Raw genomic sequence first — 25179 nt, forward strand, 5'->3', positions numbered from 1 at the left:
AGCTCCCCACCCCCACTGTAAACAGTTTTGGCGAAGCACTGCTTCCTCCTCCTGAAGCGCAGACGGTTTGCCTGAATCGCTTCGAGGCCAACCGGTAGTCCTTCTCCATAGCCCCACCAAACTTCTCTCAGGCCCGAGTTTTTGCCTCTGCCATAGCCCGGGCCGCGGCACTCTTGGCCTCACGGTACCCATTAGCCACCTCAGGAGTCCCACAAGCCAACCTCAGCCGATAGGACTCCTTCTTCAGCTTGACAGCTTCCCTTACTGCCGTTGTCCACCACCGGGTTTGGGGATTGCCGCCGCGACAGGCACTGCAGACCTTATGGCCGCAGCTACGTGCACCAGCATTGACAACAGATGCGGAGAACATGGTCCACTTGGACTCTATGTCTCCAACATCCCCCGGAATCTGGTCAAAGCTCTCCCGAAGGTGGTAGTTGAATACATCCCTGGCCGAGGTCAGACGACACAACAACAAGTCGATCATCGAACTCATGCCTAGGGTGTCCTGGTGCCAAGTGCACTGATGAACACCCTTATGCTTGAATATGGTGTTCATTATGGACAATCCGTGACTAGCACAGAAGTCCAATAACGAAACACCACTCGGTTTCAAATTGGGAGGCCATTCCTCCCAATCACGTCTCTCCAGGTGTCACTGTCATTTCCCACGTGGCGTTGAAGTCCCCCAGCAGAATAATGGAGTCCCCAGGAGAGGCACCATGCAGCATCCCTGACAGGGACGCCAAGAAGGCCGGGTACTCCACACTACTGCTCGGCCCATAGGCCAAAACGACAGCCAGAGACCCGTCCCCAACCCGAAGGCGCAGGGTACGGCCCTCTCATCCACTGGGGTAAACCCCAACACAAGATGGCTGAGCTGTGGGGCAATGGCACGTGCCTCAATTGTGCGGTCCTCACGAAGGGGTCTTGAATTGCTCTTTGTCCGACCTGTCACCCAGAGCCTGTTTGTCATGGGAGACCCTACCAGTGGTATTTAAGCCCCAGACAACATAGCCTCTAGGATCATTCGAGCACTCAAACCCCTCTACCACGTTAAGGTGGAGTTAAGGTGGAATTCAGGAGCATAAAGAACTTAATTTAGTTTAATTTCTTTCTGGGTCCTCAGCAACACCTGGATCTTCAGTTTCTCACACGTGTGCTGGTGTTGCTGCAGTTAGAAACAAAACTTCCAGATCTCTTCCAGATTTAAGACCACTTCAGCTTTTGAAAACTTTGAAAAACTGTTATAATGTGGCTCATTTGAAAATAATCAGACACTTTATCCCCTATATTTGTTTCAAAAATGTAGCTGAGAAATACCTGAGCAATGAGTGGGTAGAAATTTGGCCTTCTTACCAGCACACTGCTGTACACTGCAGGCAGGAAACTTAGCTCACGCAAAGCAATTTGGAAGAAAGCTGTTGAAATGTTTAAAATGTTAAAGAATTATGTGTTTACCTAGAATATGGAGGATAATATAGTATTATGGTTTACGTATTGACTACATTGAGAGGTTACAGCAGCCACAGTCTAAGCTAATGTTGCAAGTGCAACACATAAAGAAAATAACAACTAACTGATTATTGAAAGTCAATGTGATGCTTTGATTGCATCAAATCCTGCTGTTTAGAAATCTATTTGAGACCAGCAATGCCAGCATGCATATGCAGTAAATGTGTATATGTGCATACTGTAGTACAAACCAAGAGCCACAACACTGATGGCAACAATCCAGCCAGTGCATGAATATTTATGCAACAATTTGCTCATGATTCTGGAATAAATTAACTTCTGTTTTACCATGGTTTCCACATAGCCAACATATCAAAGGGAATAATTAAGGACATGAACAGTGAAAAAAAAAAACTTATTCAGTCTCGGGGAAAACCTCTCAGGAGGAAATTGGCAAACAGTTTCGTATTTTTAGAGTGTTATCTGGAAAAAACATTACCATTAAATACATGATCTTTTGTCTCTTTGACATGCATGTTTATGCATAGCCTTTCTTCATTTTGTATTAGATTTTATGTACATTTCTGTATAATAGACAACAGATTGAGGAATGTGTTATGGTAGGGTGATTTTCAATTAATTTCTGCATCAGACTGTGGAACTTCATAGGCTTTTCAGTGAGATTCACACTTACCTATAATATCAAGTTAAAAGTATAAAAAAGCCAAGAGCAGCAAGAAACTGGTGGGTAGCTATCAAAGAGGCTAACCATGTTTTGCCAAATTCTCAGTAAAAGATTCTAATGAAAGATTATTTTTCCAGTCTGCAGTTTTATGATGTTATGCCAGAGACAAATGGTGAACAGAAATGGTTGAAGCATTCTGAATGTTTGGTGTGTGAAACCTTTCAGCAGCATTGAATACAATTAATTTTTAGTCTGCAATTTATAAAGTCAGATTTTGACTGTTGGTGGCCTAAAGCAGATGATTATTTGTTGAGCTGATGTAAGAAAACAGGCACAGACCAAACAGCCAAATACATTATTGTGACACATGTGGTTTGGGTTTATGGCCACATGATTAACCTGTTCCTCATATAAACAGTTTTCTTGAGCAAAACAATTAGACCTTTAGTCCTAAAGCAGTGGGGAAACAGCTTGCATCAATATTCATCCCAGCTCTACAGGTCCTTCTCAAAATATTAGCATATTGTGATAAAGTTCATTATTTTCCATAATGTCATGATGAAAATTTAACATTCATATATTTTAGATTCATTGCACACTAACTGAAATATTTCAGGTCTTTTATTGTCTTAATATGGATGATTTTGGCATACAGCTCATGAAAACCCAAAATTCCTATCTCACAAAATTAGCATATCATTAAAAGGGTCTCTAAACGAGCTATGAACCTAATCATCTGAATCAACGAGTTAACTCTAAACACCTGCAAAAGATTCCTGAGGCCTTTAAAACTCCCAGCCTGGTTCATCACTCAAAACCCCAATCATGGGTAAGACTGCCGACCTGACTGCTGTCCAGAAGGCCACTATTGACACCCTCAAGCAAGAGGGTAAGACACAAAAAGAAATTTCTGAACGAATAGGCTGTTCCCAGAGTGCTGTATCAAGGCACCTCAGTGGGACGTCTGTGGGAAGGAAAAAGTGTGGCAGAAAACGCTGCACAACGAGAAGAGGTGAGCGGACCCCGAGGAAGATTGTGGAGAAAAGCCGATTCCAGACCTTGGGGGACCTGCGGAAGCAGTGGACTGAGTCTTGAGTAGAAACATCCAGAGCCACCGTGCACAGGCGTGTGCAGGAAATGGGCTACAGCTGCCGCATTCCCCAGGTCAAGCCACTTTTGAACCAGAAACAGCGGCAGAAGCGCATGACCTGGGCTACAGAGAAGCAGCACTGGACTGTTGCTCAGTGGTCCAAAGTACTTTTTTCGGATGAAAGCAAATTCTGCATGTCATTCGGAAATCAAGGTGCCAGAGTCTGGAGGAAGACTGGGGAGAAGGAAATGCCAAAATGCCAGAAGTCCAGTGTCAAGTACCCAGAGTCAGTGATGGTCTGGGGTGCCGTGTCAGCTGCTGGTGTTGGTCCACTGGGTTTTATCAAGGGCAGGGTCAATGCAGCTAGCTATCAGGAGATTTTGGAGCACTTCATGCTTCCATCTGCTGAAAAGCTTTATGGAGATGAAGATTTCATTTTTCAGCACGACCTGGCACCTGCTCACAGTGCCAAAACCACTGGTAAATGGTTTACTGACCATGGTATCACTGTGCTCAATTGGCCTGCCAACTCTCCTGACCTGAACCCCATAGAGAATCTGTGGGATATTGTGAAGAGAACGTTGAGAGACTCAAGACCCAACACTCTGGATGAGCTAAAGGCCGCTATCGAAGCATCCTGGGCCTCCATAAGACCTCAGCAGTGCCACAGGCTGATTGCCTCCATGCCACGCCGCATTGAAGCAGTCATTTCTGCAAAAGGATTCCCGTCCAAGTATTGAGTGCATAACTGTACATGATTATTTGAAGGTTGACGTTTTTTGTATTAAAAACACTTTTCTTTTATTGGTCGGATGAAATATGCTAATTTTGTGAGATAGGAATTTTGGGTTTTCATGAGCTGTATGCCAAAATCATCCGTATTAAGACAATAAAAGACCTGAAATATTTCAGTTAGTGTGCAATGAATCTAAAATATATGAATGTTAAATTTTCATCATGACATTATGGAAAATAATGAACTTTATCACAATATGCTAATATTTTGAGAAGGACCTGTATATGGCTTGCTAAAAAGAAGCTGGAAGTGGCTATTACACTTCTACATTAAGAAGACAGAACACTGACTCTTGATTTTGTTGTTCTCTTTTTCCAAGACCCGCAATGTCCCAGCTAATTTCAACGAGGCCAAGTACATCGCTTTTACAATGTACACCACCTGCATCATCTGGTTGGCATTTGTCCCCATCTACTTTGGCTCCAACTATAAAATCATCACCATGTGCTTCAGTGTCAGCCTCAGCGCCACCGTGGCTCTGTGCTGCATGTTTGTACCTAAGGTAAAGTTAAAACAAATATAAAACTTTCCTGTACAAATTCCATGTTTAATTGTGACATCAATAACAATTATTGTTGCTGCTGGTAAAGATGTATACAAAAAAGCTTGGCGATGCATAATAAAGAGAGATCTCTGACCTGACTGTTCCTTTTTGCCTGATTATTATCACCCATTTTAGTTTTCTGGCAGAGATTATTAGATGTATTAAAAATATCCCGGTATATTAAAGAGTTAATAATGCCATGCTCTCTAATTACAAATAAAATACAGGTCCTCAGCATCAAAGATCATCCACCATGCTCCACAGGGATTTGGAGGTGCTTTTCCACATGAATGTTTTTTAAGCCAACTGGGGTATTCTCATGTAACCAAAGCACCCTGCTGCAATCTAAATCCCAGCAGTATTTATGTTTGTGATAGTAGGAGAGAAAAGGCTTTTTCTGGCATTTTAGTTTTTATGTGGACTAGTGACACCAAGTTGTTACTGTTTCTAACAGTGAGGTTTTTATTACCTTCCACCAAACTGATTGTTGTGCAGAATAAATGTGTAAAATAAATATGAGATCTCATACGTCCTTGTATGTTTCAGTTCCCCTCGTTTTAAACTTTTTAATTATTGCTCTGAGTTTAGATATTGTCAGGTTTAGGCAAGTGGCTGTTTTCTCGTTGCCATTTTCCAATTTATGATGATCAACAAAGATCTGCCTTACTTGACTGGCATAATCTGCTGTCACTTTTGGCCTCTGTGTCATATTTCTACCCCAGGGAAACAGGAAGTTATAGTTTACTAATTAAACGTTTGTAGCCACCCTGATCAGCATACAAAAGTAAAGTATGGACATTTACAAAAATGTCTTCGTTACTTTTATTTTATTGGAATGATAAGTGATGCTAATGCATGTGGCAACAGTGATTTTGTTCAGAAAACAGGTATTTATTAATTATGGCTTTTTCTATTGAATGAATTATACCCAAATTAAAGGTTGGCTTTTTATTTTATGCTACTATGCTACCACTAAAAGCTGAATTGATTTAAACATCTTTAAACATTTTTACCAGGGATGGCAATAACTATGGGCAGTCATGTATGGGGTCTGTTTTATTCCTTTTTCATGTAAAATGCAGCCCCTCTTAACCACTACCTTTTCTTTAATTGTTACTTATTTCTGTCATTTATTTCCAGAAAACAAACCAAATGTGTCTTGGTTTAATAATTTGAGAATTCCCATGTTCAATAATAAAATATAATACAGGCAGCACTCCTTGTATTTTACCATTGTAACTTACTGGTTACAGTAACAGAACAAAAAAAAAAAAATTTTATAAAATATAAAGAAATTCTGTATTTAAACAGGGGAAAAATTACATTAAAAGTGTGTTTCTGCTTTTTATACTAACCTTTAAATTTGTTTTACTTCAGAAAAGTAAGCCAGGACGCAGCTCAATATTTACGATCTTTATGAAAATGACCGAGATACAGCTTTGTATAGAAATATGGTATTAATATGAAATACAGTCATAAATGCATTGTTCTGTCCCTTTTTAGGTGTACATAATTCTGGCCAAACCGGAGCGTAACGTGCGCAGTGCCTTTACCACCAGCACCGTGGTTCGTATGCATGTGGGAGACGGGAAGTCATCCTCAGCCGCCAGCCGCTCCTCGAGTCTGGTTAACCTGTTTAAACGCAGAGGCTCTACTGGAGAGACCCTCAGGTATATCTGTGTGAGAGTCTACTGTCCGCCCTCCACCAGAGGCTTTCTGCCCAGGTTAATGCCATGGTACTCATGAGTTATAGTCCGAGGCAGCATCTCTATAATGGCTGCACTTAAGAAAGCGCTCATGCTGTGTGGGGGATTGATTATATGTATTCACCTGAATCTGCTTGCCTTTTCTTCTGACCCCACTGTGAACTTCGGAAAATTGCCTAATAGAGACATGACAAAGGAGAGACAGGAGTATACTGACATGGAGAGGAATGAAAAGGGGAATATAAACACTGAAGAAGATGGATGCTGGAGAAAATGAAGAGCTGAGGTAATAGGAAGAAAGAGAGGACAGTATTGCTCTTACTTCGCGCTTTTGTGGCCATCCACAGTGACAGGGAACCGATCAAAGGACTGAAAAAGGGCTGACACATCTTTTAGAGAAAAGACTGGAACGCATTTTCATTTGTCAGCAGGTTGCTCCAGCTTGCCCTGCTTGGCAAGCAAGATCTCAATCACACTCCTGTAAAAATGTCTATGTTCCTCTCTTCCCCCTCCACGTCTCTTTTGGTCCTATCGTCCTCTGTGGGTGGTGGTAATTGGCAGGGCTGTCTGTCTCCTTAGTGAAGGGCTGGAAACTGTTGTGTTTTAGATTCTGTCGTTGTCAGAACAGGCTGAACAGACACGGACAGAAAATAATCCAGCAGACTGGAAGGATAAGAAAGTTTTGAAGTAAGGAAATGTTTGATTGATGTTTAAACCAAATGTTTAAAAAACTGAAAAGAGGCTGCTTTACCTTCATCAGACATTAAAATCAACCTCTGAGCTGAAAATGACAGATATTACAGAAGATCGATTAAGCTTTGGTTTAGTATGCAGCATGTATCTCTATAAGATCTATCCTTCCTGTTCTTTCAAAGGGGATTTGAATTCTCCCCTCTTTCCCTCAGTCATAGTGGTACGGGGTTTAGTTCCTTTATAGATGAATCACACTAATTAACCTGACAAAAAGTCAGAGGAGCAGCAAAGGGCAAATCTCACCCAGGTGAAACAGAGAAGACTGAAAAAAACAGATCAGGAAATGAAACTTTAAAGGTAGATTTAGATAGGCAGGGAACTTAAGGTAATATAATTACTCAAGCTGGTTTAACTGGTTTACTTTGACTTCTAATTTATAAAAGTTATTACCTCGCACGATTAATATAGAGACTGAGTAGAAAGAAAATTCAAACTATTGATGTTTCAGCTTGGAATGATGATATATGCATCTTTAATGATTTTGCAAATGTGTTGCTGATTTTCTTTAATAAAAACATTGTCAAAATTATACATACTAGCACAAAAGCATACATCCACCCTACTAATCAATCAATCAACCACCCAACCAATCTTTCCTTAGCAATTAATGTTTTTAAGCCAGTTGCAGGGAAACCACATGCTTTCTGTAGCCATTAATAAGCTTCTGACGTAACTCTGGCTGAATCTTTGATCACTATTCTGGATAAAGTTGGTAGAGTTTTTTTGAGGATAGTCCAGTTGACTTTCCCGATCTTATCTCCTGATTGATTTCAGATTACTTTGAAGAATTTAAATGTACTTCTTTTTCTTTTTTTATGTGTCTTGTCATTACATCTTGAAGAAGCAGTATGGTGGGTCTGGTTGCCTTTACTGTGTCGGGGGAGATTTGCTTTACAGGAGTGAGAGAATTCCCCCAGTTGCATGACTGACTTCAAATCAAAGGATTTATATCCCACATCTCATTATGTAACAAAATGAACAATTTGCTCCACAGCATGAGGCTACCACCACCATGCTTTGTGTCTGGCCTGCCCATTAAAGGTTTTCTCCGGATGCCATATGGAAAATTCATGTGTGCAAATTGCAAATGTCATTTATTGGTTTTAGAGCACTGGACACTTCTTTTATGGTCTCAGAACATAGTTGTATAAAACCAGTTTTACTGTGGACAATCACACTGATGTTCCACTATCTTAGAGTTTATAATTAGCCTGAGCCTGGGCATTATTCCAAAATAACATAATCAACTTCCTTTGAGCATGACAGTTTCAGTCAGTTTGAGGCAAACTTTGTCACAGTTTAGTATTCCAACAAGAAAATGATCCAAAATAAACTGAAACTGGTTTTAGAATGGGAAGAGCAGGTAAACACTAAGCTTCTGGAGTAGCCTAGGCCTCAGTCCTGTTGAAAATATATATGTACTATGCTCATAAGCAGGGCCTGTCAATGGAAAACAATAAATTAATTGCACTATGCCAAGAAGGGTCAGATAATTAGCAAGAATTAGTTTGTTAATGGTCACAAAAAGTACCCTTTGGTATGTACGTATGTATTTGAGCTTGTATGTGTAATTTTTAACCACATTTTTAATTCAAACTTGCCCACGAAATTACTGTTTTAAGAATCCAGCTCAAACGCATCTTTAAAAGCCCAAAATAATATGACATTCATGCCATTAATGAGGGTATGTAAAACCTTTGAGCAACATGTAGATCTTTGTAACTGAATTGAAGTAAAAAGGATAAAAAAAATAAAGCCTGAGATCTTGTAAATAAATAAATATAAGCAAGGATTTAAAAGTAATGAAATTTATTATCTCATAAAGTCACACTGATTTATGTGGTTGAGTCAAAGCTCCAGCTGAATGTCTTTATTATCTGTAATTACGTAATATGATTTCTAAATAGGCTTGGAAGGATAATGAACAGAATATTGAATTTGCTGATCTATTGAAGCTCTAAACACTTCTTCCTTTTCTTCCTCTTTCTTATTTACTGCAGCTCCAATGGTAAATCGGTATCTTGGGCGCAGACAGAGCGCAGCAGCTCAAGAGGCAACCACCTGTGGCAGCGGCTGTCTTTCCACATCAAGAAGAGGGAGAACAATCAGACAGCAGTCATTAAGCCCTTCTCCAAAACCTCTGAGGAGCGTTACTGTGGGGGATCAGAGTTGCCTCCACATGCACCTTTGCCCTCCCTCTCTTCCATGTCCTCCCTGCCCACTCATCTTGACAGTGGCACAGATAAGACCCTCTACGAGCTCTCGGAAGCAGAAGAGCACTACTCAATCACCTACCTGCCGCAGACGCCATCGCCAATTAGCACCATCAGTCAGAGGATAGGAGCCAGTTTAGGGGAGGAGTCCCAGGTGGCCTGCATTTCGAAGTACTCCAGCAGTGTCTGCAGCGGTGGCAGCAGCAGCAGTTGCGGGCCTCCAAGCAGTGGCTCTGTTACAGCTGGGAGTGATGGGCGTCTGGTTGCTGTGGATGACCGCCCTCCGCTGCCCCAGAATCTGATGGATCAGATCAGCTGCGTAGTGAACCGCTTCACTGCGAACATTACCGAGCTCAACAGCATGATGCTCTGCACCTCTCCGACGCACACGCACAAACACACTTCCCCCACCGCTCATCCCCCTGATCCCTACCTGCTACCTCGAGAGATCCCAATGCCCCCAACCCTCACCACCTACGCTGACGTCCAGCCCCTTCCCCCCATTGAGTCCAGTTTGGGTAGTCGGGGTGGCTGTCCAGTTCACTCCATCCCTCGCTCGCCCTATCCCCTGCCGCCGCCTCACCCCCACACATCCCCCTCTCTCTCCCCCATAAGAGGAAGCCTGGTCGCATGCCCCCCCGACTCCCCACTTCGGAGAGCAGAGCTGGAAGAAGAGCTCATCGCCCTAACTCCTCCTTCACCCTTCCGTGACTCTATGGGATCCAGCAGTGGCTCCCAGATCTCAGAGACAGGTCTGATTGTTCCTCCAGTCCCAAACCACCCACCCCCCTCCCCCCCTTCACCCAGGTACACCAGACTGACTCTCAGAAACTACAGTCAGAGTTCATCCTCACTGTGAGGGAGAGGTAATAAGCTGGAAAAGTAGAGTAAACAGGATCGACAGACTGGAATCCATTCATCACCGTTTGGAGTAAAAACCCGAAGAGACGTCGTCATGGAGGGCTGGTTGGTGAAGACACCAAGCTGTGTTTGTGTTTACATGTTTACAGTGAGATGCAAGTACAAGAGGCCTGCAGGGTGTTTTATTTTCTCGCTGTCTTTATTGAGGCAGAACTGAAAACGGCCATTCTGACACCTAGGTGTTTCGGAAACAGTAGAAATCCTTCCTGGAAGTTCTCTGTCATTTAGATTGGGTTAGTGGCCTTAAGGTAACTCGGCTGACAACTAATTACAGATTCTGTGTGTGTGCTTCAGTGGGCCTGAGTGTGTTTTTGTTGTATCTTAGAAGAGAGGTTATGGGAATATGGCAGCAGAGAGTGCCTGTAAGAACCACAAAGGGACAAGCTACAAAGGGCACATACGGTATATATTTGCTAACACAAATTCTAAAAGTGTGAGCACACAATTATAAATAAAGTGTGTGGGGAATAGCATTGGATTTATAGGAGACGTAGTAAATTTTGTCTTTAGTCTAACTAGTGTCTAATAGAAGTGCATTGCCAGAACAGGGTAACACACTAAAACAGTGTGTTAAACTAGAAAACTTACAAAAGCATATTTTATTTTGCTCAGCTCTCATTACATCAGTCTGGTGTTTTCATATTTTCTACTCTTCTAATAAGTCTGAATGTATATTTTCTACATTATTCCAGAGGCAGTTGGGACCAAATCTTTTGTAGCTCTATGCCTGTAACTGGAGACAGAGGGAGAACGGGGGAGGTGTGACGAGACCGGGCCTTATTTTTACCGTGAACATTTTTGCCGTTTAGCTCTCACTCAGGTGGATCATCGGGAGGGATCTGACCTCAAAGCTTTTCTGCTAATGTGTGGCATTCAGAAGTACATTCTGTAAGGCTTAGCTGGATCCCAGTCATGACGTTTTCCTGATACATGTGTCAGCAGGTGGCAGTGACCTGTTACATGTAAGACAGTGCCGGAAATGGGATTCGTTAGAGTGGATGTTGTTTAAAATTTCAGTGGGGCACAAATTAATAGATTCAAGCTGGGAGAAAGACTCTTTCTCAGTCTCCTAAAAGGTCATTTGTTTGAAAAAAGTTTTCTTAATTTTTTAAGACAAGTTATTTTGTAAAATTTGTTTTTTTTAATCTGTTTAGAAACTGAAATGGTGGCACATCCCTTTTATCACAAGATCAAAATAAAGCAGATGAAGAAAAGACATCCAGCATGGCCAAATGTTCACAATGAAGAGTAAAAACACTGACATGAAAATAAATCTGATTAACATTTCCTTTTTTTGGAAATAATTGCTGTCCTACTGAGAGGGATGTAAAGTCAAGGTTAGGGTGAAACATGTTGTAGTTGCAAGTTGGAAAATCTCTGAGATTTTCTAACTGGTTTGGTGCTAACAGTTTTTAGCAATACAAGTTGATAACAATTTATTTGTGTCCATTTTACATGCTCAAAGACTAAAAAATGTGTTCGCAAATTTATATTTCACAACACAATGCTGGATTTCCTACTTTAGGGGGAAATCTTGTTTTTCCAACTGGGAACCTGAAAAAGGCCAACCTACAAGTATGTAGGACACACATTATAATGTTTTGTTTCCTTCACTTTGCTCTATTTAATGCATTTTCTTTGGTAATTTATGGCACCAATTCACTAATGCTGATGGTAACTAATTACAGTATATTAGAATAGGACACCGACCAGCTTGTGGTTTGAAGGTTTACTGCTAACTGAATTCCTTTTGCTACAATCCCAAATACAGAACGGGGTTATCTCCAGTCATATGAAGCATAGAGAACTGCAAGCTGTCAGTCATCTGTGTATCATGAGTAAAGGAGTTAAATTACCCCAAATGTTTCCCTTTCTTAAAAAAGATCAATTGCACGTTTTTTCTTAGAAAAGAAACAGTGATTTATAGTTTGCCAACTAGACATGTGCCACACATCACTCTTTTAAGATAATCTGGCTCTGAAACAAACATTTTAATCAGTTTGTCAGGCTTCCAGTTGTTACCTTGCAAAGAGCAGAATGGGGGAAAAGGCTCATAAGAATTAAATTCTGTACAATAAAAATCAATAAATTAGTTTCTGGTTTATTTAAATATCACCATATCTCCCTAAGTTATCTTTTGGCTTTCTGGGGTTTTGCGAACAATGATGTTTCAGCTCAGTGCTTGAGAACTTTTAAATAATCATCTTATTATCCGCAGCTCCATTTGTTGTAAAAGTTGTGTTGTGAATATGTAAGAGGGATTTTCAAACGGGTGAATATCATTACTGTCAGTAAATACATTCAGCCATTGTCTTCATATTGTCTTATTTGGGAGCACAGTTGCAGCCCACCAGCCACCATAGCACCTCCTTGCTAAACTGCTTTTGCACTGTGCATTTATGTTGCAAGTGAGCCAATAACCTATCCATCTATACTTGCTAATTTGTTAGGCGTTAGGGTGCCAACACTGGCAAACAGTTTCTTTTCCATTAGTACCTGGTTGGCTCAGCTCTATTCAGTTCTAGACGATTCAGGCCATTGCAATTGAGTACCACCTCAATGTGGGTGGGGTCATCATAGCAAAGTGTTTCAAAAAGTAACGTGATTTATATGAGAAACAAACACTTGTGTGGGTTTAAATTTAAAAATACACTCACTATCATCCATCACTGAATCCACTCATGCAGTGGCCGAGTCGAATCTAATCTCCCTCCCATTTCTGGCCTGTTGCCCGTAAATGGCATCTATTTGTTCAAACCACTTCCAGTTTTTTTGGTTCTAACCGCTTCCACCGTTGTGGCCCTTCTTAATTTGGTAATCGCCTTTCAGCTTTTTAAGCTTCTCACGTCATTGCTTTGCAGTTTGCTGATACCAGTTAGCAGTCATCAACGGAGTCGCTCCAGTGACACAACCAGTGACTCCACCCCCTAGCCAATCAGTGACCGAATGTCTTCTGACATCGGCTCCACTCGGCTCGCTTTGAAACCTGGCCAATTAGTATAAAAAGGAATTTGTACCAAGTAGCAGTTACTAATGGAAAACCCTTATAACAAAGTAGAGCCAATTCAGTTCTTTCTCATGGTTAACTGGCTTCTGGAACACTGTTAATATTGACCAAACAAGCATTAGAGTGGTGTATTTATTCACAGCTCACTCTCAGCAAGAAAGCAAATCGCTTACAGTACCTTCAGATTTTATGTCAGTTGCTTTCAGCTCAGGCCTGGTTCTGTGTCATACTTCCTGGAGAGTTGACTGTCTCATATTAGGAGATGTTTTTTTGGATGTCTGAGCAGACGTCACGTTTGGCTTTGTGGAGATTTGGGTATGCCTTTAAAGCGAATGTATTTACATGTGCCAACACTTGCTTTCTGGAACGCAACGGGTGACAAAATGTGCCGATGTATGCATTTCCTACGGTCCTTCTGACAGAGGAGGCCTTTGTTTGTATCTGCATCAGTACCAAACATCTAGAGGTTCAGATGCACAACCAATGCATTTTTACCTTTGATCTGTTAACTGCATCACATATGAGCCCAGTTTAAAGAAATTACCAAGCAATTATCAAAGCAGAAATCAGTGCTTCAAAGTGTTACCTGCAACATGTTGTCCTCCACAATCTCCATAAAGTTTCTGCACCATGTGCATTTCTCTCATGTAAAGGATGCAGAAGCAGTCTGATGTTTGTTTAGCATTTGCGCTCCACTGTAGCTGCCAAGAACAAACTCAGACAAAGTGATCCTGTAAATAACAAGGGCATGCAAAGACAGGTCTGTTTTATTTGAATTAATTCAATTAAGATGAAAGACAATTTATTTACATATCAACAAATGTTCAAAAAAAGAAAAAAATTTAATGTTTTTAAGCTGTGTTATAACATACAGTACAAATATGTGTTACGACTAGAGAAGCTGTGTTCCTACGCTGAATGTGTGAGTGACAAATCCTATTCAGATGTCTTGTAATTGAATAATATTATAATACTTGCTATTAATATGATTATTGTGCCAAAGGGGTAAGAGGTGTCTAGTTTACTAGATTGTGGGTAAAAATATGTGGTTTCATACAAAAAAATAAATACATGTAAATTGTTTCTATTGTTTTGGATAAACTTTAGATAAATATTTCATATTTTTCAGTGTAAAAGCAATATTATATATCTATATACAAGGTCCACAACCGGGGTTTTTTAAATCATCCAAAATTGCCACTTTTGTTGTAGTCTTTGGATAACTCTGAAAGGACGGTGGATTGATATGTTGAAACTTTGTGCTTTGCTTTGTGTTTAAGTCTGTATTTATTTAAATTGCTTTGGTGTTATTTTCTTACTCTTGGGTTTACACTTTGATCACATTTATACTGTCTGCAGTCAAATTTAATGGGGTGAAATGTGTGTAAAATTGTTTTACATTGTAAATTTGGATGAAATAATGCAACAAATGGGTCCAAGATGGGTGTGTGTGTGAGTGTGTGTGTGTGTGTGTGTGTTTGTGTGTGTGGGCGGGGCTGATAAACTCAAGCAACACACAAGGCGATCTCTCGCTAAAAACCATCATGCAGAGTTTCTACAGAGATTTAAAAAGTACTAATGATTTCTAGAATGTATTTTAAAAAAAAATATGCTGGTTTTGTTTTAAAGGCTTGCCCACATATTCGAAGTCCATTGTTTGCCACGCTAGATAGAATTTCATCTTGGGCCCACCAACAGGTATCTCTTTTACACTAGCCATGCTTGATCATTTTTTTCCACAGTTTTTAATTTCCATACTAGTTTTATAGAGGTTTTCCTGAGCTCAGATAGACTTTTAAATCAGGCGCTTAACATAAGATAAAGATGTTCAGAGAGGACAGTTTGAATATAGGCTGATCAGTTTTTTGGTGTTGACACATTAAGCTTTCAAGATTTTCCTTGGAGCCTCCAGGCCAGCAGGGGTCCTTGAGCAGCAGCGAAGTCTACTGGTATCTTGTGACCAGTGTTGCCAGGTGTACGATAATTATCGTATACGTACGATAATTTTGCTCTCTGTACGATGTACGATCAATATTCCTAAAACAAAAGGCCGAATGTACGATACTTTGACCATTCCGTGAATGTGTGGTTGTAATCAGTTGTCATCAGCCTATCGCCAAAGTCTGTCGGAGTTTTTTTGTGAACCTTGAAGGCATCTGCGTCCAGATTCGGAAACAAATGCTGGAAATTCCAGCCAATCGCGCTTTTCTAAATGTGACCTACGTGTGACGTGATGCGTTGGCCTCAGAACAACGGCCATGATTGGCTGAATAGTCAAAAGAAAAAAAGAAAAGAATAAGAAGCAGAGCCGGAACTGTGGGGCTGCAGATGTTGATAAATCCATTCCGTACTGACGTCACAAAGCTGCGAGTTCCTGTTAGACGCTATTCAACACATCAACAGACTTGTTATTTTGGTTATGACGAGTGTACGATAATTTCCCTCAAAATACGATAATTTTACATCTTTAGTACGATAATCCTACATTTCTCATCTGGTAACACTGCTTGTGACAGCTCTCCCTGTATGTGTAACATTGAAACCACAAACTACTTGTCAGTGAGAAACATCTATAAAATGATGTTTTAAAACATAATTCAAATGCAGACCATTGCATTTGTGACATATGTTCTCCAAAAGCTGATTATCATTGTTTAGCTGAGCCCTAATTCGTGTGTTGATGTTTGATTTTACTCCAAAATAGTAAAACAAAATCACCAAATTAATATATTGCTTTGCTGAAGAGGACTTTAACAATGTGATGTTTTATGTTTCTACATTGTTTTTGTAGCATGCAGATAATAAAAGCATTCCATCATCCAACCTATAAAATTTACAGTGAATGTTTTCACTCAGACCTGAAAAATATTCATTTAGAAATATGAAAATGTGAGTCTGGAGGAGCATGATTTTTTTTAAATTGAAGGTTTGTAGGAACCCTGCACATGTGTTAATGTTGAGCTGGTATGTGGAGGAGACGGTTTGGTTGGTGCTGTCACTGAATGTGTTCAGATTGGGCTCCGAGACAAACAGAAAGCTTGCTTCAGCAGTTCAGCTGTTCAGTAGGAGCCTCCTGGATGAAGCGTTGCTTCCTCGGCAGAAAAACGAGTATTTATCTCACTCTCAACAACCTAGTTTTTAATTTATTGGCTGTTTCATACAGACCATGTAAAATGGTAATTAATTAACAGATTACAAAACTGAATGGAACACCATAGTTGTATAATACTGTTGTGTTAAAAGCTTATTAAGGATCTTTTTAATACTATGATTGATAAAACCCCAAGCATAGCTTTAATGCAGCATTTCAACTAAATCAGTTTGTTTGGGAAAGGAAAGCATTTGTTTCTTTATTAAAATGAAATATGGACATGAGTCTAAACTGGTTTTTTTTCACTCAAAATGCTGTTGCCAACTCATTTTGATAAATACACTCTAATAAATTGAATTGATAATCCCTTTGCTTTAACATTCCTTTAATCCAGACTTGGTAATCTATTTAGTTGGTGAAAAAAATATATATTTAGATAGTTTAGACCATTTAAATAACACTTAAAGCCAGTGTAGAGGTTATTCCTGTTTCGCTCTAAAAGGTCAGTTGATCCTGATGTCATGCCCCTTTTCTCCCTTCAGCATTATTTGAACAGGCTTTAGGCATTAGGTTTATTTGATGATGTAGTGAAGACAGGCTTTAGTTGCCATATAGAGAGAATTTAGTTGACCTGCTTTAGCATAAAACACGAAATGTTCTGTTAGGTCTGACAATGTTGCACATAAATAAATACCATGACTTTTCAGTACAGGCAAAGTATGTGATAAAGCAACTGTCTCTCGCAAAGATCAGTGATGGGTTATATAATTATAAAGTGTTTGGGTTAGGTAATCCGCTAGCTCTCAGTCAGCTGTTTATCATGTGTATCAAGTCTGTTTTCTTCTCTCGTCAATAACTCTTATAAAACATGACCTTTGAATGGGCAACAAACTCTTACGTATAAACAAATAGTCGCATCGGAAGAATTTAGGTTGTATTTATTTACATAATCAAACTAGGGATCCAAGGTTTATGTTTAAGGTTGAAGTTTAGTGTTGGAGGGTTACATTTTGAGTATAGATAGGATTATTTTGAATAAAATATAGTCCATGTTAAATTGTTTATTGCTTAAAAAACAAAAATAAAAGGAAAAAGAAATTAAATTAATAATTTTAGTGTTTGTTTTTAACTACTCAAGACCAGTGGGGGATTTTGCTTGAATGGTTGTTTGTGTGAACGCCTGGTTCTGCACACCAACAACAACCTAAGGTGGTCCTGATGCCAAATAAGCATTAGACCTATTGAATAAAGGTTTCAGAGATTCTCTGTAAGATGTAGAATAGTCTAATTCAGATTTTAAGCTAGAGAGGATGAAATACAGCTATGATTTCTTATCCTGAGTCATAAAAAACTGACAACTTACTTTTAAAAGATTAAGAACTGCCAGGTGCTCGACCACCCCTAAGACTGTGCTCCCCTGAGCAGTGAGCCCATTTCAAAACTCGAGGCAGCACATGAGCGGATCTACTGCTGTAGCAGGAAGTGTTGAGACTCTAGAGCAAATTTGCTCTGTCTGTTTATTTGTTTCATGTAATTCAGAATAACATCTGCGTTTACAGTGTAAACACCACTTAGACATCTGGTTGTGCACTCTGTCAGAACACACCTGGAGAGATGTGTTTTGGATGTTCCATTTAACGCTATCATGTAATTATGATAATGAACACTCTTGGTAATTTGGCGTTATTGTTTATGTTAGACTATTATTGTGAATTAATGAAGTCTAGCCTATGATGCTTTGATTCCCTCACATTTAAGTCAGTTTTGTTTATGTTCTCTTTGTGCACTGTGTTAAACACAAAAGCACTCATAACTTGGAAGAAAAGATTACTGTAAGGATACATTTTTTTTACCTTTTTTTAAAGCAATACCTCAAATTGCACAAACATTTTGAAAATGAGTTTGAACAAGACCTTTCACTTCAAGTCTGTTTTTTCACCGGACTACAGGTGCATCAAATTAATTAGCATATTGAAAAGTTATTTGAAAGTGAAAACATACATTATATTGACCAATTACAGACAGAGTGATATATTTTAAACATCTGTTTTGCTTAATTATGTTGCCTATTAAGTTAACTTTTCAATGATATTCTAATGTATTAGGATGAACCTGTAAATCAACTGATCAACTTCTAAATTAATACCATAAGACAAGCCTCTTCAGGTTTAAGGCACTTGGGACATTTGGGTCTGCTCTAGAACGGTAGTTTTCAATTGGGGGCCGTGGCCTCCTGGGGGTTCGCCAGGGGGCGCTACGGGGGCCTGAGAAAGGTTAGGGGGATGATAAAAAAAAAACTGTTCTTATTCTCAACAGATTGTTGAATGTTATTCAGTGGGATTATAATTGTGTTAACATATTTTAATAATATTCTTACATTAAAGAAATGTATTGATTAGTGAATAGTTAGTAAAAGACATTTTAAAAAGTTGATGTTTCTTTACATAATTTTTAGCATCGTCTGTGGGTTTACAAAAGGGGGTACCAGCCCAGAAGCTAATGCTCTTTGGGGGGCCATGGCATGGAAAAGTTTGAGAACCCCTGTTCTAGAATACATCACAAGATGCATAAAAATGTCCTGAATGTTGCTCTGTTTGCTGCAGTCAGTAAGAATAACAAAATCCAAAGCCTTGATGTTGACAACTAGCATCGACAGTATTTTTGTAAATGTGTCTGAAGCTGCTGATTTGTATGATTTTATAACAGCAAAACAAACTTTTTTTTCACACGCTGTGGATCCCCCAGAAAATTATATTGTGCAGAACAAGAGGAACGAGTTAGACTGTGTGATATATTCATATAAGGGATAAGAAAGGAAGGTGTATTTATTAATTTATCTTTAACACATGTAAGAAAGTGAGATTAGTTATTTAATGGGCTTGTGTTCAGTCATTCGGTTTGCTTATGTAACAGATGGTTTTGGAATCATGTCAAAATGGTGTGTTTATGGTTTATATATAAAACTTTTCAGTGCTTTCTTCTTTTTAAATGCAAAAATAAACCTTAAAGGCGTTAAAGAAATACCAGTTTGAGTGTTTTACATTTGTCACTACCACCATGGAAAAAATATGAGTGAAAAGTCCTCATAAATACCCCTGATCATTCAGTAGAGTGTTGCTATATAAATAAATGAAATGTTGAAAATGGACGCAATGTTTACCCTCCTTGGAGAAAATCAAAACTATCTGCTTTAATTACCGACTTGAGCTACAATGAGATTTTAAATGCTTGTGAGCAAATGTTTTTTTTTCTCCAGCAAATGACCTGAGCAGAAAAACAAATTACGCTCACAACAGCAACTCATCAGCATATAAATTACAGCTGAATGCCGTGTTCCAATCTGTTTACAGCTTAGATTTATCTTCAAAAACTGTAATTGAACCGAGGCTCATCGGAGTGGCAGTACTCAGACTTTAATTTGATCAAAAGAAAATGATGATGAGTTAGCATAAACTTATAGAGAGAGAAGTGGAATGAGTTAAATTCCCACAGTGTGCAGGATTTATTAGCTTGTTACTTAAGATTTTATTTTGAAGTACTTATTCACTCCAGACAGAAAATGACTGCTACAGATTTTTGTTTTTAAGTTCAGACTTTCCTCTGACTCTGCTGGTGTTCAATTAATGCAGTTTTATAATAAGATCTTCTCTTCAGTAAAGGCTTTAAAGTGCTCTTTTTTTATTAGGTGGATAAACAGTAAGCAGGGAAATAACTAAACTCCAATTTCATGTGAAGTGGTTGGTAAATGAGAAAAATCTGTAAACTATAGTGTCCAAATTCCCAAAAATGTTACAAGTTCACTCATGTTACTTGTCTTCCTAAGGACATGTGAGATTGTTTAATGATTATATTTTATTTTATTCTCTCTTCAAGAGCTGTACAATGTACTTTGTAATTTGGTAGATGGTTTAATAAATGCTGATTTATTCAAAATATCTGGTTAACTTTGAAAATTGTCAAATCTAGTAATTAGAATTAGAAAAAAACTATATTTTCTTGCATTATTATGCAGAATATGCCCCCAAGCTTGTTTTGTCTGCATTGGGGAACTGGATTCAACGTTGTTTGTTGCTGACACCAGAGCTTAGAAATGTTCTGCCAGGTCCTCATGCTGGTTTGGCCAAATCAGTGCTCTTCTGATCACCAGGAAATTAAAGCTGATCTTCTCTTTCAAACTGTTTTATGCTTGTATAAAGGACTTCGTCTGTGCCTATCTCTGAGAAAAGCAAGATAAAGAGAGGGTAATTAGGTTTCTTCTTGTACCTTGGATACAGCATTTTACACGCACATCTTCCTGTTCATTAAAATGCTTTTCTTAAAAAGCGTGTTTACCTTAAAGCTGAAGCATATAATTACAACAAAAAAACCCTCCAAATATTTAACAGTTTTCGGGACATCTGCGCATTGTTTTTGTTTATGAAAAGGGGAATGGCAGACCTAGAGCACAGACTACTCATAACTTTTACACTTTTCACATGTATCATGTTACCACCACAAATGTAACCTATTTTAAATTCTTCTTATTTTATTTTATGTGATAGATGAACCTAAAGTACTGCATAATTGTAAAGTTGTACCTCATTTTTATCTTTTTGTCATTTTAGTACCAGATTTGCACAACTAGAGGCATTAGTTGGATTTAAGTCTGGACTTTAACTAGGCCATTCTAACTCTGCTCTCACATTTCATTGTAGCACATTGTAGCTGTATTTTTTTGTGTTGTTTTCCTGCATGAAGGTGAACCTTCACCTATCTGAAGTATTTTGTAACATCCAACGATTGCCCTCTATTTACCTCCGTACATCTTTCCATCAGCTTTACCAGCTTGCTTGTCCATGTTGAAGAAAAGCATCCCTAGAGTATAATACTGTCAACATCATGTTTCACTGTGGGGGTGGTGGGTTCAGGATGATATGCAGTGTTAACTTTCCAACACCACCCACCCTTATACTAAGATTGAATTACATACAGACTCTGTTAGCAACCTTTTAAGGAATTTGCTTTGATTTTATTTGGGAATAGCAGATTAAATGGGTCTAAATACAAACACATGTCACACCTGTCTGGTTTTTATTTGTAAATTCATTAAAAACCATTTATCATTTTCCTTCCACCTCAACATTATGCACTCCTTTCTGTTGGTCTGTCACATAAAATCCCAATGAAATACATTGAAGTTTATGTTTAACAAAATATGAAAAAAATGCAAGGGGTGTGAACGGTTCAGCAAGGCACTGTATATTGCTACCTCTTTTCTCTGTTTCAGCTACTCTGTACTTTTCACACTGGTAACAAATGGAGGGCAGGGAGTGCAGAAGTCTGCTGAAGTCCTGTACAAAATTAAACTTGGTGAGTCAAAGAAGGGACTAAGATGTATTGGTTAAGGGAACAAGTAAATTCAGTGCTTTGCAAGCAATTTTTTGCTTACAGAGTGCTGCCTCTGTAGTTTAGCACAAACAAAAGTTGCCACAGTTTGACTCACCACAGTCCAACACACCCCTGCTTTGCAGTAAGAGGTAGCCAACCTAACATGGAAGAAAACTCACAGAAAACGTCTTGTTTTTAACTAACAGCTTTGAAAAATACGTTTTGTGGTGGGGAGACAAAAATCAAAGATTGCCCTTTTAAAATTATTTTTGTTGCCACTGATAATCATTGGGTAAGTGAACAACAAAGTACATTTGAATTATTATTATTATTATTGTTATTAAAAAATCAATGTTTGACTTCCTGTATAGTCATGTTTTTATTGTTGATTGTTGCGCTGAAAGGCAGCATACTTAACACACTTTTACACACATGAAGAGCGCTGTTAGATACACTTTCAAATGTGATGTGGTTTAATAAACAGTCCATACCATTCTAAACAAATGAACTTAAATGTACATCTTTTTAGTTACTCTGAAGTAGACTTTTATTGGTGGGATTACAGCACATATATTGGCTGATGAATATAGAAATTGTTGAAGACATCATAAATATCTGGCTACGTAATTGCTGGAACACAACTTAATACCCATATGTCATATTACAAACACTGAACAGAATAATAATTAAGGACTTACAGCATATTAATTCATGAAAATGTTTATATCATTGAAACATTTTTACGCTGAAAATCTAGTTTGGTCTCATGTAAGTTGAAAAAACTTGAACTTTCCACATACAGTTTATATTTATACAACATGAAGTTAGTGGAAATGGAAAACATAATTTCAAGGAGCTCAAGAACAACAAAAGATTAAGCAGTGACCTCTGGTTGGTTTAATTTGGGTCTACGTCAGTCTAGCAAATAAACCTGCTTTATTAAACCATTCCAATGGTTCTGACTGTATTTTTAGAGTCATTGTCCTTCTAGAATCTGCAATAAATGATCTAGTTATGTGAATTAAAAAGGTAACAGACTTTAAATATTTGCTAGTATCAGGATGTTGCCAAGTGTATCTATTAAGATGGGATGGAAGTTCTAAATTAAAGTAAATAATGTCCTACACATCTCTAATGTGGTGATCAGTGAATAAACTTTAACCCATGAATCTTTTTTCTCCCTGTCTGACATTAAATGAGATTAAACTTGTATTGTACAGGGGTTGGACAATGAAACTGAAACACCTGTCATTTTAGTGTGGGAGGTTTCATGGTTAAATTGGACCAGCCTGGTAGCCAGTCTTCATTGATTGCACATTGCACCAGTAAGAGCAGAGTGTGAAGGTTCAATTAGCAGGGTAAGAGCACAGTTTTGCTCAAAATATTGAAATGCACATGTTGTGGAATTTTCTTATCAAAGTGGGTAGAAGTTGACTCATAACAAGAGAAAATCCGGACTTTGTCTCAATAAGTTTTATTCAAAGGCATTCAGCGTTTGAAGACCCTGACACTGAGGTTAGTCAGTGAAACAGAGCCCCGATCAACATTTACACACAGTATTTATACCAGAACATGACAGTGTTATCTCAACTTCAAAGAGTCTGTGTTTTACGACCCCAGACCCTTCCCGGGTTCAGAGGTGACTAGGTTACCTAGGAACAACCATCTACTCTCCAAGAGGCATCACCCTAACAAATGCCCTTAACCATTAAACTTCTGATAATGGCTTTTACAGCTTCCTCCTCTAACACAGATGTTCACTGGAGTGAGGTAAACCAAAGGTCATACACTGTGGAATGCTTACTGCAAGAATTTCCATCACATTCCTTTCTTCTGATTACAAGATAATCACAACTAAAGGAAAATTCTTCAAAACCATCACCCCTCTCAGCTAACAGATAATCCAAAGCCATTCTAGTTTGCAAACTCATCGTTCTAATAGCTTAGGCTGATTGAAGTATAAGTTGTGACCGTATGTAGTAAGTGAGCTAGATAACATACTCCAGACCAAGTAGCAGGCAGATACAGATATGATCTATTTCCACACATCCAACCCATGTTCTTAGGACACAAAAACCCACCTCTACTAGGAAAAGTAACAAGAACCCTGGTTAATTTACCTGCCATGCCATACAATTAACCTCCATCCGGTAAGGCTGTAAGATTAAGAGTTAACACAAAGGGATCTGGAGCCAAAGATTCTGAAATAGTATAAGGATCAGTCCTGACAGGACAAGGTCTAGATGTATTAATGTGGGTCAAGGCACATGAAACTGGTATAATAGTTTTACAACCCTCCGTCTTTCCAAGGAAATAAGGTGTACTTTCCTCCTGTGTAATACAAATATCTGGATCTTTAATCGGATTTCTAATACCCCGAATTCTATAAAGAGTTCCTGTAGAAGCACACGTTAAATTAGTCTCACTAGAAAATCTACTAACATTTCTGCTTTTTCTTACAGTATAATTCCTCACAGTTTTGATGCATCAGTTGCCACCAAACATTATCAGTATGATCATAGTAGTCAGAAAAGAGATGAATCTCTCTTCGAATCCGCTGATGAATATTATTAGTCAGATTAACCACACATTGTCTTTGCTGTACCTTTCCCAAAATGAACACAAGAGTTATAAAAAATATTTGCAATACCAATCATTAGCATCAGAACAAACCATCCTCCATATAGCTGCATTGTGACCTTGAAGTGGAATGTCCTTTCTTCTGGTACTGAAAGCAAACAGTTTTTTTTCAAAGAAAACAAATTATAAACACAACTTACAAAACAAAAAATCCTGCTGACACTCCTGAGTGGCTTCAAGCTGCCCTATTACCAGTCTGGTACAGGTGGGCGGTTGTAGGAAGCTCCTCTAGAAATATATTTAGAAACAGGAACTCTAACCTGCTGGAAGTTAGGCTTCCATAGTCCAACTAAACAACGGTGGAAATGAACACATTCAAATTTGTAATAATACCATAATGATAAATATCAAGCAATAAACATAAAAGTTAGATAAAAGCATCCGAGATATCCTCCTCAGAGTCAGTCTCGCTGTCAAAGTGGGAGGAAAGAATCTCTCACTGTGGTGTGTGTGCAGTGAGGCAAATGACCTTATAATTTCTAACTTTCAGGCAATGCGATGGCCTTAAGTAGATTCTGAAATAACGTTGCACTGCCCAAGGGATTATTGTGCCCTTGTAAGAACAGTGTTCTTCAACCACCTGTTCAATCACTCGCCAGTGATCAGCTTACAGTTCTTTATCTTGTGGTGGTCCGCTGTCCTCACACCTTTCAGGCCGTGGATGATCCAGTTGGAAGATGACTTGCGTCCTGGAAGCCAGATGAAGCTGGAGGAGCTGGAGCTTTCCTGCAGCTTTCCTGCAGCTTTTCTGGGTGTCTAGTAGGATCTGATATGGGCCATTCCAGCGCCTGGACTTCCTGTGTTTTCTCCTAAATTCTCTGAGCAGAATCCAGTCGCCAGGAATAAAGGACTGGAGGGTGGAAGTGGCTGTTTCTGGTAATGCAGCCTTCACCGTCTGTGAAACTTGAGAA

At 38.9% G+C, this 25179-nt stretch overlaps 1 protein-coding gene across 1 annotated transcript in view; it reads left to right on the forward strand.

The window, feature by feature from the left end:
* grm5b (glutamate receptor, metabotropic 5b) overlaps positions 1-21987 on the forward strand; it is a 108645-nt gene extending 86658 nt beyond the window's left edge. Inside the window, exons 16-18 of the mRNA XM_047391714.1 lie at positions 4346-4528; positions 6074-6240; positions 9030-21987. Coding sequence (XP_047247670.1) covers positions 4346-4528; positions 6074-6240; positions 9030-10101 — 1422 coding nt within the window. The 3' untranslated portion in view covers positions 10102-21987. The remainder of the gene's footprint in view (positions 1-4345; positions 4529-6073; positions 6241-9029) is intronic.
* Positions 21988-25179: the final 3192 nt, after the last annotated feature.

This window comes from Girardinichthys multiradiatus, chromosome 18, assembly GCF_021462225.1.
Source record: "Girardinichthys multiradiatus isolate DD_20200921_A chromosome 18, DD_fGirMul_XY1, whole genome shotgun sequence".
NCBI classification, from domain to species: Eukaryota; Metazoa; Chordata; class Actinopteri; order Cyprinodontiformes; family Goodeidae; genus Girardinichthys; species Girardinichthys multiradiatus.